This window comes from Struthio camelus, chromosome 1 (assembly GCF_040807025.1).
Source record: "Struthio camelus isolate bStrCam1 chromosome 1, bStrCam1.hap1, whole genome shotgun sequence".
NCBI lineage: Eukaryota > Metazoa > Chordata > Aves > Struthioniformes > Struthionidae > Struthio > Struthio camelus.
Window position 1 is genome coordinate 120680389 of NC_090942.1, and position 20361 is coordinate 120700749.

At 41.6% G+C, this 20361-nt stretch overlaps 1 protein-coding gene across 1 annotated transcript in view; it reads left to right on the plus strand.

Moving 5' to 3' along the window:
* ITSN1 (intersectin 1) overlaps positions 1-12384 on the plus strand; it is a 140669-nt gene extending 128285 nt beyond the window's left edge. Inside the window, exons 32-41 of the mRNA XM_068913096.1 lie at positions 547-653; positions 1990-2173; positions 2622-2720; positions 3572-3739; positions 5416-5628; positions 6159-6280; positions 8588-8670; positions 8770-8853; positions 9035-9208; positions 10066-12384. Coding sequence (XP_068769197.1) covers positions 547-653; positions 1990-2173; positions 2622-2720; positions 3572-3739; positions 5416-5628; positions 6159-6280; positions 8588-8670; positions 8770-8853; positions 9035-9208; positions 10066-10214 — 1383 coding nt within the window. The 3' untranslated portion in view covers positions 10215-12384. The remainder of the gene's footprint in view (positions 1-546; positions 654-1989; positions 2174-2621; positions 2721-3571; positions 3740-5415; positions 5629-6158; positions 6281-8587; positions 8671-8769; positions 8854-9034; positions 9209-10065) is intronic.
* Positions 12385-20361: the final 7977 nt, after the last annotated feature.

Below are 20361 nucleotides of genomic sequence, written 5' to 3' on the forward strand. Positions count from 1 at the left end.
CATTTTGTGCCAGTTTCCACATTCCCAGTGGCACTCAGTTACTCTTTTTTATTTTTTTTAATGTTATGAGGTGCACCTCTTATGTGGAAAAAAGGGAATTCATACCGGCAACTGAAATGGACAGTCCCTTTGACAGAGGGGAAAGCCCTTTTTTCTGGCAAAACAGTCAAATGAGACACTAGCAGATAAATTAGAACTACCCTAAAGAAGTCCAAAGTAAAATGTACTTTCAGTTGCATTATCAAAGTAGAACTGGGATATTTTGCAGGAGACCTCTGACTAAAATACCCATGTTTAAAACAGATTATCCAGGCCATAGGTAACACCACCAACACAAGTTTAGGTTATGCTCGCAAACATGTTATCAGGAAACGCTACAGATCTCTAGGGCACAGTGCATGTTTGAAGTCTGTTCCACTGAGTGTCAGGTGCTACTCGGTAGTAAAATGTTCACACCTCCAGGCTAAGAAAGTGAGCGTCAGTCTTAGTCACTTTGAATATACTTAACATATACTTTCTAAATTGCTTAATTTTCTGAATCTGTAGATCTTCCAGAAACCACTAATGGAATCTGAGCTGCTAACAGAAAAAGAAGTTGCTATGATTTTTGTTAATTGGAAGGAGCTGATTATGTGCAATATTAAACTACTGAAGTAAGTTTCCCCCCATACTTAGCAATAACAAAATCATGGGTCTCTTACCCCCACTTCTCCTTTTAGCTGCATGAAAATATTTGCCACCTATGCAAATAGTAGCCAAAAATGCCATGCGTTTTTCCATGTTGGAAAAAGCAAAATATTAACAATGTTTACTAAGAATTATTTGCTGTTGAGAAAAATACAGTAGTTAAGTTTGTGAGTCAGAATTTGCACTTTCTTTGCTCTTGGTGTACATGCGCTCCTGAAGGCAAGAAGAACCTCTCCTGAAGAGTAGTGCCCGTCAAGGCTACCCACAGTTCTTTCATATTCTTTTACTTGCTCTACCTCTGTCACAGCCCATACCCAGTTCCAGTTACCTGTGAATGCAAAACAAAGCACAGTAATCCCTGCCTCACTTGTTCTGAGTTAGCTGATGTATTCCTTTAGTTATTGTAGGCTTATCACATCTGAATGAGCTGTTTTGTGAGAAGCGGTGCCAACAAAGCCTGGTTTCCTATGGATTTGTGTCCAGTGTACCCTGCACCCTTCCTTCCACAGTCTCCAGCTACTACAACCCCAACTCTCTGCCATGAAACTCCACACAGTGCAAGTACCCTTATTTCTCCCTTCATCCTCTGTGGCCCCTGATGGATCCTTTCCTCTCACTTGCACCTTTCTCCCCCATGCCCACAGCTTCAGCAAGAGACAGTAAAAGCTGTGGCTGGTCTGGAGGCACATGCACGCAGATTGCTCACCTGGCCATTGCCAGACAAAACATCTTCATAAGTAAGAGGATTAATAAAGTTCCTCCCCCACCCTGAGCTGCTAATTTTCATTGAACTTTTAGGGATTTCATAACTTTGAGATATCTCTTCTTTTGTAAAACGTGCTTGAAAATGACCTGCAAGTTCGAGTTATGACAGGGGTAGGACAATGACAGGCAGCTCAATGAGCATAAACCTCCTTTCCTTAGGAAACCAGGCTAAAAACTTAGAAGTAGCTTTGGGCATGAAGTAGTGGTAAAGTTTTCATGCCTTGTTCAAGAGCGTATCTGTATTCTCTTTCTAAGCTGATTGATAGAACAAGGAACTGACACTCTAATCGGGCATTGCATCAAGTTAATTTCAAATAACACTTTGACCACAAGGGGGAAAAACGATGTTAACTGAGAGGGCAGTCCTGACTGTTGTATTCTTGCAGTATGGAATAAATCTTATGGCTGATCTTCTATTATTCAGGGCTCTCTTTGTTTCAGTAATGAATAAGAATCAAATCATTTATTTCATAAATCAAGAATCATTCATTAGTGGTCTAGTTACTCATAAAGCACACATGACCTTTTCATGTTTAGGGCATTGCGTGTGCGTAAGAAGATGTCTGGAGAGAAGATGCCAGTGAAAATGATTGGTGACATCCTGACAGCTCAGCTGCCCCACATGCAGCCTTACATTCGATTCTGTAGCTGCCAGCTCAATGGGGCAGCCCTCATCCAGCAGAAAACAGATGAAGTCCCAGAGTTCAAGGAGTTTGTTAAAGTAAGAGAAGAAGCAATCACCATGAATTTTATACACAGTAAATTTAGATCATCGTTTTGCTAGTTTCCAAAACACGGCATCAGAATAGTGCTATATGTCGGGCTGGAATGAAGAACTTTTGAACTTGAGTACTCCCTGAAGGAATACATTTTTTCAAAGAACTATAGTGCCATAAAATATTTCATTTTGGTGTAGTAATGTTTTTGCAGTGACATGCTGGTACCCAAAAAAATAAATAGGAAGAAAAGGCCTTTCTCCTGTACCAGCAAGACAGTTGAAGAATATTTGTAAAAAATACAAGAGATTCTACTATTCTGACATTGTTTGTGGTCTAAGAACAGATTTAGCTGAAGCATTTGTTGCCTTACCTTTTCCCTTCTTAGAGGAGCTTATTTTGCAATGTTTTAAACAAACTGACTAACACCATTTTACCTCTCTAATGTTTCAGAGGTTAGCAATGGATCCGCGCTGTAAAGGAATGCCACTATCAAGTTTTCTACTAAAGCCTATGCAACGGGTAACAAGATACCCACTAATAATTAAAAACGTACGTTCTTTTGCAGAGATGCTGGTTTTGATGCTGCTTTGCTTATAGCTTAATTACAGAGTAGTTTCCTATCTGTGCCAAGATTGGCCACTGTCAGATATCTGGCGTGGCCATGGGGGCTACCCTTTTATCTCAGTCCCATGGGAGCAAATCAGCAGTAACTCTTCAGGCTTGAATAAAATGACTCTGGATTTCTGTTACAATTGGAAGTGAGACTTGCACACAAAGAACCAGAAGGCAGTAAAAGCTGGATGACAAGTTTAAAATTCAGAAAACAGGAGTAATGTGTTAATTTTGGACTCGTCTTAGCCTTTTTCCACAGTGCCGTTCCCTTCCCATAGGCTTGTAAATGACATTCAGCGTGCAACCCTGAATGCCAAATTATTGCAAGTTACATTACTGCGCAACTTACATTACTGGATAACTTACAACCCTTTTCTAACTTCCATTTGTTGCCTAACGCGTACTGAATAATTGTAGTGAGCTTGGCCCAAGACTTTCATAGGCAAGAATCCAATTATAAATGGGATGTTGACATTTAGAGATTCCTTTATCAGTCATGGATAGACTTCTGTATATGACCAGCATTTGGATGCTTATGTCAGAAGAGTGAGCTGTGCATGATGTAAAGGCTCTGCCGACAGGCATTCATTTCAACTGTTCACAGCCAAACTGTGAGTTTGTCTCCTATTTATTGTTCATGTGTGTCAAGAGGGGAGGAAAAATAAATTTGGAACATATTTGGCCAGCTCTGATAAAAATAAAGAAATAACACAAAGTGCAGGGCTGAAAAGATGAATGTTTTTAACCACAGATAACAGAAGAGGCTGATGTATTTTACTTACCCACAGATAATAGAAAACACTCCTGAAAACCACCCTGACCACAGTCATTTGAAGCATGCTCTCGAGAAAGCAGAAGAATTATGTTCTCAAGTAAATGAAGGAGTGCGGGAAAAGGAAAATTCAGATAGGCTGGAGTGGATCCAGGCTCATGTTCAATGTGAAGGCCTGTCTGAGGTAAACAGTGTACTGTCTAGGGAAATTGCAAAATGTGGGTGTGCTTCTCCACCAGTCGGGAAGAAACCATGGCTCACATGCAGCACTGCATCCAGGGACAAACAGTGTAATCAAATAATGTAATCTTTAATCATTTGTTTTCATCCTTCTTTGGCTATCTTTCACTCATGCACGTTCTCCTTTTTGCTGCTTGTGTTATTGCTTTCTATTTGATAAATACTGCTTTTTTTTCCCTGTCTTTGGACAAGTGCCAGATTAAATGCTGCAGTTTTCAAATACAGCTTTCCAGTTTCGTAGCTTTGTACAATAAAGTGTTTCCTGCACTGCTGTTATCTCACGCTGAAGCTATACCTGACTATCCTGGAGTGCTTTAAGGCTCGTCACAGAAAATATTTTTTGTGATAAGACTTTGCATTGAAAACGCAAAAGTACTGACCAAGTCTTTCTCTAGACTTTACTGTTAGACTTTAGAAGTCACTTTGCCTAGCACTGCATATTATTTTATAAAGTACCATGCCAGGCTTCTCTAGGGAGAATGGAATAAAAATATTGTGTTCGTATGTCCTACGAGAGGGTGGAGGACTTTTTGATGGCCTCCTCATTATTGGTGAGGATAATAGAAGCAGACAGAACATAACTTGATTTTAAATTGTTTTTGGTTCTAGAAGTTAAAAAAAATAATAAGCATTGGTTGGTTTATGAACTGGAAAAAAATGAATTTCATCTTATGAAGTCTAACCAGTTCAAGGGAAAAACATGCATGACAATTTCAGAAGGGTGAATGTCACTATCAGCTATCTTTTAAGCGTAACTACTGCCCAAAGTGAGAGAAGTTAATTTGTCTTCTGTACATGATGTCTGACCCCGGAACACCAAAATATTAGTTGAAAGACCAACTAACTGCCTGTTTGCTGGTATGATAACACCACTAACAAACAGCCGTGCATCTATGGCATGGAGTGGTCTTCTGGCTGAGATGTTTTTAATCCGTAAAAAGGAACCACTCTAGATCTACCTGCCCAGCCAGCTAGGATGGCAAGAACCATGCAACCCTGACCAGTGGAAATAATAAACCTAAAAATTACACCTTACCAAAGGGTAAGCCTACTCCTGAGCCGATAACAACCTGTAGACGAGTTGTAAATTCTTCCCGTCCCAGCTGCTGATTGGCAGCTGTCCTCTAATCCCAGGTACTGGAGTTGGCAAAGACGGGTTATCTCGGAGTCCTTTAGTGTGCTTTAATGGGTGAAATGCAGATACTGGCAGCAAAAGCACTTGCTAATTTGTGTAGTCCCTGTTGAGAAAGCTCAGCGTTTGGAGAAGCCATTTGCCTAACTACTGCTAATCTAGGACAAGTCATCATCAGCTCAGTCCAACTCAGGAAGATGCATGTGAGTGGCAGAGAAACTCAAAAGGAGGCACAGATGCTTTGGGCTTCTCTCTGATTTCCAGGACTTGCCCTGTGCAACTGATGGGCTGCCTTACAGTTAGTTTGTGTATAGCTTTTCTATGACTTGCACTGCTTATCATATGCAAGACAGAGACATTGCTCATCATCCCTGTGACACGAATTAAAACCAATGTTAGGACTCAAAACTATATTTGATCTCTTTCAGGGGAACCTCGATTGTTTTACTTTATACAGTGCGTTGTTGTTCTTCTTCTACTTTTCGCAGCAACTCGTATTTAATTCTGTTACAAACTGCTTGGGACCACGCAAGTTTCTGCACAGTGGGAAACTCTATAAAGCCAAGAGTAACAAGGAACTGTATGGCTTTCTGTTCAACGATTTCCTCCTCCTGACTCAGATCATAAAACCTCTTGGCTCTTCTGGCACAGACAAGGTCTTCAGCCCCAAGTCTAATCTTCAGTATAAAATGTACAAAACTGTAAGTACCACTCCTAAATGGTGACCAAGATCTTTGTAGTCTAACAGTGGCACAGGAGGCAGCAGCTCCTGTAATGGTGCTGCGGGCAATAGCCTTTGTATAAAAGAAGTAGACAAGTTTTGGTATATGCTGGGGATTCCAGGGACCGATGGTGAAGAAACTGGTTGTTAGCTTTAGATAGATAAGAAGAGGTGCTTTTGAAGCTCTCCCAAAACAACCTCTTCAGCAGAGGTCATGGGTATCAGGGAGTGATGTGGGGAGTAGTGTTTGCTGCTCCCTGCGGGAAAGGAGAGATTGCGATGCTCCGTAAGGTTGCCCTCTTACTTCAGAGGATGTGTTCCCAGACTCTGGAGACACCTGAATCTTTGATTTTAAGCAAGTTCAAAAAAAGACAGATCTGAAGAAAGATGGAAAGCAGGAAGAAGGGGAAAAAGAGACTGTAGGCACAAAGAAATCTGTTGTAGTTACTCTGTGTTGAATGTATCTGGATATTGTGCTATAGAACTCTGGTTTTGCCTAATGTTTTACAGCCCATTTTTCTAAATGAGGTACTAGTAAAATTACCCACAGACCCTTCTGGAGATGAGCCCATCTTCCATATCTCCCACATTGATAGAGTCTATACACTTCGGGCTGAAAGCATTAATGAGAGGTAAGTACCTGCACAGGCCTTGTTAGAACTGAATTTGAGAAGTCTGATGCAAATGTATGTAATGTACAGACGCATAGTAATTTCCATGGAAACCTTTACAAAGCAGTTTGTCACAAGGCTATCTGAAGAATTCCCTGTGCCTGAGAATACAGTAATATTTATTATACGAAAAGGAGGGAGAAATAATGATGTTTCCCAGACTCCAGTAAGGCCAACAGTGAAATGTTCAAGAGGGCTGATATTTATGGAACATTTTATGCTAGCAAAAGGAAGCTAAAAGATGCAATCCTATCTTCCCCTGTTAACAGCCATCTGTTTTTGTGCCAGTACAAGCATTTATTTGGCTATGTATGTGTTGAATGAGATTCAGGAACAGGTCCAAATTAAAACTTGAAGCAAAAACCTACCAAACAAAACCTGGTTAGTTTTAACTTGATTCAGTTTAGACTGAAACAGCCAAAAGAATTGCAACTCCAAAACTTCACCTGGTGATTTTTGTTTCTGGCAAGCTTAGGAGGACAGGATTACACTGACTTATGTTGAAAAGATTTATCTGCACAAATACAAAGTCTTAAAAGATAACTTTTGTTAAAAAGTGAAAACTCAAAGTCCAGCAAAAGCTAATGAAACCGTGAGAGAAATGCTTGTAAGAGTCAAAACATTGTTTAGGCATAGTATTTTGCTGGCTTGCAAATGTGTTGCCCCTAAAAATGCTAATGCATAAAAAAGTATAAAGCATCTTTGCTCCCTGCCTGCCTGGCAGAATGTGAAATTTTACTTCATTATTACTTATATACACATAATTTCTCTTGCAAAAGATCATACTTTTGTGGATACCACTTTTCCCTCGGGGTGCTCTTTCCACCTCTGTGCCACAGAATGAGAAAGCACAGTGGTTAGACCCTTGGTGATAAACATTGACATAGCTCTATTGCCTTTCAAACTTTGGATCTGCTGCACAGATCATACTATGGCAAAAATCAGATGTTCCGTATCAGGCTGCTCACCGCGGTAATCAGAAACATGTGAGCTCTGCACCACATTCATCCCACCTACCTTTAGGCTGTCTAGTAAGGTGCCTGTGGTAGGAGCTTAGGCAGGCTACACTGCACCATCAGGAGAAGAGACAGCCAGATCTTCACGTCCTGAACGCCCTCTGGAGGTGCTTGCCTCTCTCCATTCACCACAGAGAAGACCCACAGGACCTGCTCTCTTAATTTAGGCACTTCATTCAAATGCCCTTTACAGCCTTTGACTTTGATTTGTGCCAGAATTGCTTGTTAAATACACAATTTCACGTGAGAGGTACCTCCAGGTTTTTATCATTTACTTGCTTTTAATTATTGACAACAGAAATGAAAAATTAGCATCAATGAATGATTAATTTGCCCATTTATTCTTGAAAGATATGCATGCTCACAGGCTAAATTTGGTCCTTGCTACACTTCCAAATCTGCTATTTACTTAACTTTAGGGCTGGCCTAGAAGACAGAATTGGCCGTAAGTGTTTTGTTTTCTCAAAAAACTGTCTGTGTAGAATACAGGTGAGTGTCTAGACGCCAGTTCGGGCCAGTCTAAAGAGCTGCAACTCACTGTGGAACAGCAGCTCTTCACATTGGGGTCTGAAATGGATTCATGACTTCTAGATGCTCTCATTTTATCTTGTCTCATGCCAGGCTCCCTTGTGTGTGGCAGCTCTCCTAAACACTTGAGGCCCAGTAGGACCCAGCAGTGGCTGCTGAAGCCAGGATCTGGGTGCGTGACAGTCTGGTCCCATGCTTTAAGGGAGCTGTGGAACCTGTAGGGAAACCATTCAGCACCTGTGAACCCCTACCTGAGTTACGCTTAATGTGTCTTGAGGCTCAGAAGGGTTCTGGTATGAAATGTCTAGGTTCAAGAAAAATGGCCACCCCTGCAACATAGCAGTGCTGATTTTTATCTCCTAGTTGAAGAAGTTAGCTTATAGTAATAAAGCAAAAGACTCCGTGAGAACAAGCCTGTTATCTCTGCCTTTCATTTTCTCACCAAGTCCTTACCTGTTTGTAGTTCTCTTGAACTTTCTTTATGTGATGGGATCTGCTAGTTGGGGATGATTAGATCTCTGCAGATCCAAGAATTTCAGTAACATCTCTTCATCTCTAGAGAGGCAGCTTCAGCACAGCAGATCCTGGGATGGGGTCAGAGCTTTAGACTGCAAGGGTTTTGGAGTGAGGGCCAGCTTTATTTTTTTCTGCTGTGCTCTAAAGAGGAAAAATGAAATCATAATGGAAATGATATTTTGCAACTTTTTTTCTTTTCCTTCTGAAGGACTGCCTGGGTTCAGAAAATTAAAGCTGCTTCAGAACTTTACATAGAGACCGAAAAGAAGAAGAGGGAAAAGGCCTACTTAGGTACAGCGTGGGTTGCAGGGATTCTCGTCTTTTGTGGAAATGCCCATGGGCAGGACAATATCCTAATGACTTTGTCTCTCCTTTTTTATTTCACCACAGTTCGCTCGCAAAGAGCAACAGGCATTGGGAGGTTGATGGTGAATGTTGTTGAAGGCATTGAACTAAAACCTTGCAGATCCCATGGTAAGAGCCTTGGTTTTTTCATAATATGTTGTTTGAAGAAGGCATTCACTTTTAAACTAACTGTTTATTAAAATGGCAGTGAGGCCACAACCTCTCCCCTGTCAGCTGGCTGTAGGAGCAAGAGGATATTCACGCACCTAAAAACATGATTACACTCTTCTATTTGTTTCCTTCTTCCTAGGAAAGAGTAACCCGTACTGTGAGGTGACGATGGGCTCTCAGTGCCACATTACCAAGACGATACAGGACACCCTCAATCCGAAGTGGAACTCCAACTGCCAGTTCTTTATCAAAGACCTCGAGCAGGACGTACTCTGCATTACAGTGTTCGAGAGGGACCAGTTCTCCCCAGATGGTAAGTAGGAGGCTGCCGCACTTCCAAGGGTGTTTTCAAATCTCCCGTTTCTAAGAAGTACATGCCTGCTGGGGTAAATATTGAACCCCTTTGTGTAGCCAGGGTCTGACTCACACTTGCTCTGCAGTGGAGTGAAGCCTGTAGCAGGGCGAGGAGGATCAAGCTCTTTTGGGGTTTTTTGGTTTTTGGTTTTTTTGTGTGTGCAACTTTGCAGTTCTGCTAAGTCTTTAGGTAGGACTCAGGATACTGTCTGCACATGGATAAATTAATGCAGGAAAAGGAGAAATGTCTTCAGGTCCCTATGGCAGGTAATGACAGTGGCGGGAATGAACCCACAATTCCTAACCCGTTCTTATTTGATAACCTTGGAGAGACATACAGAGCATTGGAGAGGATATATTGGAGTCCTAATCTCTCAGGAACTATTTTCTAGGACTGTCATTCATGTGCCCAGTGCCAGTTGTCCCATTGACATAGTCACTGCTGTAATACACTTGTTCCCTTTAGCATCTCCAGAGGACTTCACACTGTTTGAACGGTGGAGCAGCCTTTGGCTTCTTTTCCAACATATCGGAAAATAAACAAGGCAGCTGTGAAATATGTAGTGGATCATTCTATTTATGGGGTCATTTATTTTTAAAGCTGCTGCTGCCTAATATGGTCCAGATGATAAAATCCTCTTCTGTGCAGAGAGGCAGCCTGTGGCCTGCTTCAACTGTAAAAATAATGTGGACTGAAGACTTGTAATCTCCTTTTATTGTGTGTAGATGGAAGCTTACTTCCTTCTGTAAATTAGCATTTATTGCAATGTAAAACGGTTGTTTCATTTCTGAGCATGCTGTCTTTTTGCATTTCAGACTTTTTGGGCAGAACAGAGATCCGTGTGGCAGACATTAAGAAGGATCAGGGTTCAAAGGGACCAGTTACAAAGTGTCTCCTTCTGCATGAAGTCCCAACAGGAGAGATAGTCGTCCGACTAGACCTGCAATTGTTTGATGAGCCTTAGAGGGAAAGGGACGGATGTTTTATTTCAGTCTGAGTCCACTGCAATAGGTGTCTGCAGAAGCTGTCGCGAAATCCTTATTTGTTTGGTATGAAACTACTGCTTGCCCTTCCTATATAAGAGGGTTATCAAAGCAAACAGGAGCATCTTTGTGCCTTGATAATTCTCCCTGGAAAATGAATCCCAATTTTGTGAGGAAACCTCCCTCAAATTCTCTATGTGGAACTTGACGTTAGTTTCCTGGGTTTATGAAATAACCTAGTTGTTTGTTGTGATCCAGTCTGAAAGGCTGATAGACCACATAGGTTGCTATGCTTGCTCCAGTTACCCTACTCTTTAATTTACACGAAGAGGGCGATGTTGGTGTGTTTGCTTGGATACTTTCTGCAGATTTTACCCCTTAGGAATGTTGTGCCTGTTGCTCAGCAAAGTGGTATGTAAATGTTATGTGAGTTGAATGAGCAGTTATGCGGTAAGAAGATCTTTGATTGACCTGAAGACCTTGATGGTGGTACTGAAAAGGCTTAGAAAAGAAATAATAATCTATATCTATAAACAGAGAAGATTCTATTAACATACCTCTTCATGACTCACTTTGCCCCTGAAAATAAATGATGTACAGGCCTTCTGCACAGAGATGAATTGCACTCTAGAAGAGTCCCCCCACTCGGTACCTTTGGAAGTTGCTATTTTCTATAGGATTGTAAATGCTTGAACAGTAAGTGAAGGTGAATATAGAGCCCTGCTGAATGTTGTGCTGTGCCACTTCAATACTACTTTACTACTGCTGCTTAATTGTGTGAGCGCAGATGAATGATCTGTCACCTGCAGTGGGGAAATAAAAAATCAGGGCTTTAGCTCAGGAAGCTAATTTCTACCCCAGTGAATCTAGTTTGCAGAGCAATCAGGGGTGACCAGTTATTAAATTGTACCGTGCCTAAATGTATTATTTGACATCATGTTATTGAATTCAGGGCAGTAGCATACTGTAGCTCACAGAGGTGTTGTTTGTCACAAGCCAGGCTGATCACAAGTTTAGTGGCCGTGGTATCAGATGTGAGCAGAAACAGAATTGTTGTGACTGCGCAGAATGGATAGCCCCACAGTAAAAGCCTTGTCATCTGGAGGAATGCTGGGGTTTATGTATGCGTTTAGCTCTAGGGGTGTGTACGCACGCGCGTGCGCACGCACCTACACAGACACACACACAAACACATGTAGGCCCCACTTCCAGCAAACTTTCCCTGCTTGGCAAAGCAGCCAGCTTTAAGTGTGCACTTATGTCTTGGTTTCCCTTAAGCACATGTAAGTGCTTTCCTGAGTCTGGACCTAAGAGAGAGTAGGCCCCTAAGAGTAAAATTCATCTTTGTTCTGCTTGGATTCATTTTGCTCATTACCTATCATGCATACACTGGTATTTTCATATGCTCTTTCTTTCCGAATGGGAGGTATCAACCTGTTTCATTAGCATGTGAATGTTCTTGTGGAGCCTGTTGTTAGGGTTTGATGTTCCTTGCATGTCCTTTCAGTACTGGTTGCCACCTTTCCTGTATAGGCGGTGTTCTCTAGCACTACAAGTCTTATGGATTTCCATTAGGAAATTAGGATATCTTCATAACGGATAGCTAGATACGGTATGGTGATAAGTGTAAGCTGTGCTGGGAAGTGTCTGTATTATAATTTCCTACAAGACCACTATAATGTTTCAAGCAATTGGAAAAAAATGTATGTTGGAGGGACAACAAAGTTTACATTTCATACTTTTCAGAATCGCTTTATTATTTATTTATTGAAGATAGATAGTGTAGAATTTTGTATCAGAAATGACAGACATACTTATGTATTTTTTGAACAAAACAGAGATACACACTTTAGTTAGAAACTTTCAACTGACACATTTTAGAAGGAGTTTAACTTCCAAGGCATGCATTTGTTTACCACTAACTGGCTGAAAACACAATTAAGAGGAGAACTTTAAGTTTCTATTTTTCAATGTTGTTAAGAAAATTGTTTCGATTAAAATATGTAAATAGTACTAAACCCATGCTTTCCTAATTCCATATCAATCCATTTTATTAAATATAATGTATATGAAAATACACATTGTTGTGGTAGGATAAAAAGTGATAAAATCTATTAATGGAGTAACATTAAATGTCATTGTCTAACCTTTTATTGCTGTTGTAATTTTACTCAGTAGCTGTAAATGTGGTGACCATTCATTTCAGTGCTTAAGAAGTAGGATCACTTTTAAAGTATCATTTCACCAGCGTGAATTACAGTGACATGTAAATAGGAGAAAGTACCATGGGTTTAAAGGAGAAATCCAGGACAGGGTTTTGAAAGGAGCCTCAAGGAGATCCATGCTCCTCTGAGATTCAACTGGTGTCTGAAGCGGTGGATGCTCAGCTGCAGGGGCTCCCCATTAGATCCTGACCCTCATCATGGGCATGTCTGATTGCACAGGACTGAGCACCTTCCTGACCACTCTCCCATATCATTCCTCCTTATTCTCCCTACATGCGAATGTCAAATTGCTGTTAACATAAATAGGCGTTCTGAAAACAAGAGGAGGAAAGGATGGGGGTCCGGCTCATTGATCGCTAATGAATCCCTCATAATCAGGCTGATCCTAAAGACGGAGCTCGCCCTAATCCCCATGCGTCAAGGACAGACTGCATACCCTTAGAGCCAGCGTGCTGTGCCTCAGGATGTTGCTATTTTTCTCTCTTGCTCACCTTCAATACTCCGAAATATGTTGGCACTGTTGGCTTGGAAAATGGAGCAGTTTTTCATTAGGGTTAACCAAAGGCTCTTAGAAGTACATAGAAATTCACTGATTTCTGCCTGTTAGACCCCGTTCAGGAATCTTACAGTCTTGCACGCTGTTTTACCTCGACTCAGTGGCTGCCTGGATGACAGTTGTCTGCTCTCCTGCCCACCAGGGCTGCATAGCTCTCACAAGCATCTGGGACTTTATGCTCCAAAAGGCCTTTTCATGAGAGAGAGACAACTTGTTAGCTGCATTTGTACTAGCACTTTTGTGCAGAAAACAGCCTGCTCCTGTATGCTCATTTAAATATGACCTGTGTTCTGATGAGGTTGGGGAAGAGAGAGCCATTCAGCAGCGAATGTGTTAGAAGGTTGACATCTTTTGGTGTATTTACAGTCAGCTAGCGTTACCAGAACGTGGGGAGGTCGAGCTGTGCTCTTTCGAGTGTCCTCTTCTGGCTGTCAGGCCAAACCCTGCTAGTCTGTGCTGCTGTTGTCTTAATACCTGTATTTATGTAGACCCTATAATTCAGACTCTTGGTTATGTATCTCTGAATGTATCAGTAAAATTGCACACCTTAGAGCACCATCCCCTTTCCAGCTCCCATCAAGCTGTGTGTAAACTTTTCCCAATGCTATGCAAAAACAACAACAGCAAAACTCTAAGCCCAGGTAATGCTTGATTAGGTTTTGCTGTGAAAGAGCAGTTAGCAATGCATTTGGCTAAGCAGCGCCATTAAAATGAGAGAGGCCGGTAAAGCTGTATGTTGCGGAGTTGTGGGTTGTCTTCACCTGCCTTTGTTCTCCCCTGGGTAAAGTTCATCCTAGTACAGAGGGTGAGCACAAGAGCTGTGCATTACCAGCCTTCAAAATGAGGCACTGGTGGGACTGAATTGGTACATGGGCCACTTGGACTGGCTCTCAGGATAGAGACTTTCTGCCTTTTAGCAGGCTGTACTTTACTGGAGAAGACTGTTTGCTTAGAAGTAATTCAGCATCAAACTCCTTGGCTGGCATTCAAGTCTTTCTAAAAATATTTCTGTGACTTTTTAATGCCTTTGGTACCTTCATTGAAACAGTGATCTCGCTTTCGATAAACCAGGAGAGAAAAAAAAAAAAAGCTCAGGACTAGAAACAGCAAAATCTGTGGCTGCGAGAAAACATACAATGGAAAAAATACAATGGTAGCTTGGGTTTCCGAGCTGTAGTTCTGGGAATTGCATTCTTCCCCTATGTATATTAATTTTAACAAGGAGAATGGTATTTCTGTCTAGTGCTTCCTTGATGCTAAGTCTTGTAGCGGAAGTGAGTTAATGGGTCAGAAACTGGAAGGGAACAAGAAAATTTTTAGAAAGGATTAAAACGACTGAAGATGGAGGTAGCCGGAGCCAGGCAGAATGTCAGTGCTATAGTGTGGTTGCCGACAGGATAGGATAGCCAAGAAAAAGGAAAGGATTTGTGGTGTTGTTGTTTTTTTAATTAGTTTAAAATCAGATTCACAGTATCACAGCAGAACTTCGATCGTCCAGGCCCACAAGAACCCATGATAATATTAACAACAGCAATAACAGTGATTAGTAATGAAGAATGTGTTTGTCCTCATCTCAGAAGGTGTCACAGGAGCCACACTGGATTTAGTGTGGCTCTGTATTTATGCAGGAATCTGCGTGCACTTCTTTATCGAAGTTGAGCGTTCGGGTGTGTTTAACAGTCCTCATACTCACCTTTCCGGGAATTCCCTTTTCAGATGTCTCGCTCTGTGGTGCTTGGCACTGTGCTGTTGCAAGACACTTTCACAAGGATTTCATGGGCATATAAATGTTGCTGTCAGGCTCTTTGCTTTCCTGGTGTGATCCAGACAGCTCTCATGACCATCCAAGAGACACACAGGTACACGCCCCTCTTCCAAGCTGCAGTTCTGGGAACTGCATTCGTTTCTTATAATTTTAGCAAGGAGAATGGGATTTCTCCCCGGTGCATCAATGTGCCAGTTTTCTGTTTCTCAGAGGACTTGCTTCCCCAAACTGTAGCTGTATGAGCTGTTTGCCAGCAATGTCGCTATACCTCAGCAGGATGGCTCTGTCCCTTCATCTGTGCCTGTCTCCATTTAGGACCTTTCTGCCACTGGAGACACTGGGAAGGCTCTTTTTGAATCCAGTAAGAATCAATCTTGTCTTGAGGATCTGCCTCAAGAGCAAGCAGTTTTCTCCTTGCAGACAGGAATTAACCCTGCAGAGTCCATTTCATGGTCGTTAGGGCTGCAGTTCAAGTTGGAGACCTCCCCAGTCTCCTCCTCTCTCAGCCGCCAGCCGGTACCCGGCTGTCACACCTCCCCTCACTCTGTTGCTCTACTGCTCTCCCATTAGGTTTTTCTTCCTCCTGTGAGTAATCCAGTGCTCCTGTCCTGGGGTGAAGCACCTTGGAAAGCATCAGTTTTTCCTGACCTTGAAACCCTTCCCCCCCCCCCCCCCGCCCCCCGGAGCTCAGCTTTGCACAGCAGGGCTGTTTTCGGGTCTCCTTCCTAGGCGTCTCGCTCCCGGCTCAGGCTCACCTTGCAGCTCAGTCATGCGCGCTCACGCCCTGGTAGCCCCTGACTTGACAGAGCACTTCGGCAGGCGCCTAACTTGAAATTGCATCCCTGTTCCGGCATGTTTAAAGCAAGCCGTATGCCTACATGCTTTGCTGGAGGTACGCGGATGAATTTGAAAGCTGGGTGGCTTCGATACTTTAGAGCGTACATTATGATGTTGGTTCAAACTCTTGAAGTATCGGAAGCTTGCAACAGATATAACCAGAGCATCAAACAAAAAAAAAATTAAAGCCTGAGATAAAGTATAGAAGTAGGTCACAGTCTTTGCAGTTGGATCTGTTTTCTTCCTTGCTTTCCCATAAGTGATTGGTCATTGGGTTAGAACCACTAAACTCTCCGGAATTGTGATTACTGGGCAAATCATAATTTGTAGAGTTACAGATTGCAACACATTAGGAAACACTATAAAATATAAAACAGTCTGTTGACCTTGGCCTCAGACATACCAAGTAGCTTGCCAAGTTTAGTGCTGGTAGAAAGCCAGCCTGTAAAGCCCTGGGAGGTTGCGTGCAGTTGGTGATTTGACTTGGACACCTTGAAAGACATAGCATGTCACTGAGCTGACACTAAGCCAAATGACTGATAAATTACAGAACGTTTTTTCTAGATGCACTTAATTATTATATATTTTCTCAATATGAGTTTTTATGAGAGAATTTTTAAGTGTCCATTTTACAATTTTTTTACCCTTAAAAAAAAACAGTACTTTTTGTTACATGTGAGTGGGGGGGGAGGGACATTGTGGAAAATGAAATTTTTGTAATGTTACTAAGTACAGTTTCAAAACTAAGATGTGACAAGTCCAAACTTTTACTGCAACAGCAGTGTCTACTTTCATACTGCTCTGTTTGCCACTGTGGAATTTCAGTTAATTCAAATCTAGCAGTCCAAACCCTTGAAACACAGAAAAGCTGGGAATCAGGTTAAATCAACTTAGCTTCGAGGGGTTTGCTCTATATGTACATTCCACATATATCCTGGTGTTTGTTTTGCCCAAACACCTTTATGTCCTTCATGCATATCAATGTATCTATAGGTAAATACAAACTTATATATATATATATTTGTATATATGATATAAAAACACAGCTATGTTGTTGTTGTCAAATACTGAGTAAATCTAACAGAAAAAAACATTTATAGGCCCACAATTTTGTTTATTCATTTAAATATTTTAAAATAGGGACCATCCTTAGGAAATTATTTTTCTGTACATATGAGGATATATTTAGGATCTAATTTAAATGAATTAAAAAACTGCAGGAAGATGATGTTGAACTAGCCTAGTCGCTTGATGCAGCTGTCAGAAAAGGTTCTGCTGTGACCATAGGTGACTGCCTTGTGCAGCTCTTAAAGCTGCAAAACATTGCTGCCCATTTGATTCTGGGATCTTAAAATGTCATAGAAGTAAAGAAAATAATTGTTACTTCATCTGTGACCTTATAGCAGACTGTCAGACAGCAGCTGTTGAATGTTGCACTGAGCGCAAATTAAAATGGGAGATTTGGGTGCGTGAGAGTAGGGGAAAAGGGGAAGAAAGAAGAGCTTGGTGTCCTGCAGGTCAAGCTGCTCAAACCTGGCCGGGCCGGGCAGGGCTTTCGCAGCAGGGTTGCTTCTTTTCGCATCTACCCCTGTCGTGCTTGTATAAGATGTCCGCAAGGTCGCTAGGTGTGAAACCTGGGTTTTTGAGGGGGGGGCGAAGGGAGGCCTGCATTTCAGCCAGAGAGAACAGGCAGAAATGGGTGAAAAAGGACCCTGCTCTCAGAAACGCGAAGCGCGCCCATGTTGTGGCGGTGTTCCTCCTACCCGGGCTGCAACTCGTAGAGGGGTGACGTGTTTTGAGCACACTGATTTCACTGCTAACAGCTTTTGCAGAATACCCTATTCCAGTTCTCAATTTACTGAAAGAAGAATTTAGGTTCTAATAGTCTTTGCAGACTTTGTAATGGGTACTTTTTACTTAGTGTTGGTAAATTGTCAAAAAAAAAAAAGATAGCTGTAGTATTTTTTCAATGTTAATACTTAGAATTGGGGAATACCCCCCCCAATGGTGGTGGTGTTACTTTTTAGTGCACTTTTTGTTGCCAAACAAATGGTATCAACTAGTTTCCTTTTTTTCTTAAGAAAGGAAGTATTGTACTGTATGTAGTATTCTTAAGATCCTAAAAATTACAGAGACATTATAAAATAACTGTTCTGTATTTGTCTTAAGAGCTGAACAGACAAGAGAATGAATTTTTTTTCAGAAAATATAAAATTTACTTGTATTGTTAATTTAGATCATATCTAACTGTTCTACAGTAATACATCTATACTGTGAAGTTCATTTTCTTTTTTAAAAAAAGCATTTGTAATAGGTATTATAAAGATTATGAATTAGACGCCACTGTTTCTCTTAAGACAACTGCAATTGTGCTTTGAATGTGTTGTTTCCTCTGCCACACTTGGTTAAGTAAGTCTATTTACAGACAAACGTCAAATTGAATGAAAGTCCTTAAAATATATTCATTTGTTCAAGGAGTTATGCCCACTTCCCAGACTGCATTCACCAAGGCTGAAGCTGAAAATAAGATTTTATTCTGTGTAATGTTTGACACAGATGAGACTGTAGTTGTGCAAGTGAAATTATGCAAGAATAAATCCTGTTTTTTTTTTTTTAAAGCTTAACTGTGTATTCTTACATTCTTGAGAAGCATTGATCAAGAATGGTATCATGGTGTCAAAGACATATTGAATAAATCTTCAGATTAATATTTTTGACAAAAGGACTTACATAGTTATGACATAAGCAACGTGAGAGACCCAGCAATAGGGAAATAAATTACTAGCATTTAATGCCTGACACATGCCACTCTCTCTCTCTCCAACATATTGTTTGCATTTTTTCAGATATGAAAAATTTAGAGAAGTTGCCATAGTGAGGCAGAAAAAAAAAAAAAAGCTCAATAGGTGTCATTACTCTCCGTGTGTTACTAATTTACATGGTCCCTGATTTACAGATGCATACTTCCATCTGCAGTGTTCATTCAACTTAGCAGCAGAGCCGCAGGCAATCTCTGGCAGCTGCATGAGGGCAGACCCACTTTGGTCTCTCCCCCAGTGTTTGTTAATATTTAGTGAATTTGGCCAGTTCACCCCAGGTCGATATCCCTGGGCACACAAGAGCAACACTCAGCGCTTTAAGCAGCACATCTATTTGTCTAGCCCAAACCCAACTAACTTCTGTACCTTGGGGATGCGCTTTTTCCCCCTCAGCAGTTTTGGGCTGGGTTGACACAACAGAACAATGCTGCAGCCTAAGTTTTGTCCCATGGCAGCCTATGAATCTCAGCCAACATAACGTAGACATGATGGGATGTGTCAGGAAGCCCTGACCCGTTTAGAGCCAGTTTCTCCAGGCCTCACTAACCCAGCTGAGCACTGGCCAGTATCAGCTCTTGGAAAGATGCGCTTGCGTCTCCTTTACACAGCTCTGAGATTGCAGCAGCTGTACCACACAGAGCGGCACCACGAGACCCTTTGTGCCACCCCCAAGTACACTGAACCTGCCCCTCTCCTGGGGTGCAGGGCAGCTGCCAACACAAGCCTCAGCGCTCCTGTCCCCTACCTGAACACAAACCTTCTAGCTGCAGGGGTCCAGTTGCTCCCCCCACCTCAGGAAAAACCACTTCCTGTTTTCCTGCCACTTTTCTGCTCACCTAAATGCTGAGCAGACTTTATCCTACATCCCTCCCATACAGGATGCATGGCCAACGAGCATGGGATGCCTGCAGTATAAAATGTAGTTCCAGCACACAGACAACTGCAGCAGCCAGTCAGCACCAGAAAAATAGGAGGGCTCACCAGTCCAAGGCAGGGACTACGTATTAAAAAGTTAAAATACAGATGGTGGTTGCTTAACAGGTTTCAACAATAACATGGCTGAAATAAATTCAAGCTAGCACTACCAGTTCAATGTTCCCCCTCTCCTTCAGCAAGAATCATAGTGAAATAACACTGACTATCAGATAAGAACTGACAAGGAAAGAAAAGAGATTTAAAAAAAAAAAAAGCAGCTCTTTACAATGCTTCTCAAACCTATCTGAGATTTTTTAAATGGAAAATAGAGGCATAGCACTTCAAGACTAAACTGAAAGACAACCTGAAGTTGGTGTCCAAGTGAAAACCCAAAAACACACACAACCTGCCATTGCAATGTGGCCTTAATGGTAGCTAAATGTAAACCAGTCTGATTCCAAACACTTTTGTAAATAGTTTTAAGTTACAAACATCTTAACCCCTTACTAGTAAGCTTTCAGAGGGTAATTTTAGTTTAAGGCATATGCAAACCTTCGTTAAACTACACAAACACGGAAGTGAATTTGGCTCTAAAACTTCAGTAACTCCGATTTAGCTTTTGCTGTTGAGAATGCACTGATGATAAGCCTGTTAAATAGTCACTGTCACAACTGTGAAGCAACTAGTGACAGTTTAAGTGCTAATTCCTGCTATACTTGGAAATAACATGTGTAACAACAAAGCTATTGACCTGTTGTCCTGACCATACCCTATGGTAAAGTCTTCTCTTGAGACTGACAACAACTCATTGGCAGGGTGACCACATTCAGCTTTTAGAGAAATATTCTCCATCTCCTTCAGAGCACCATTCACCTGCATTCATGGCGAGCTAGATTTTCAAGCTGTGTCGCAAAATGGTCAGTGAGGAATAACTGAAACTCACGACAGCTTCACAACCTTTCTTTCTCAATATTATGTTTTCGAGTCATCAAAATACTCTGAACGCTCTAC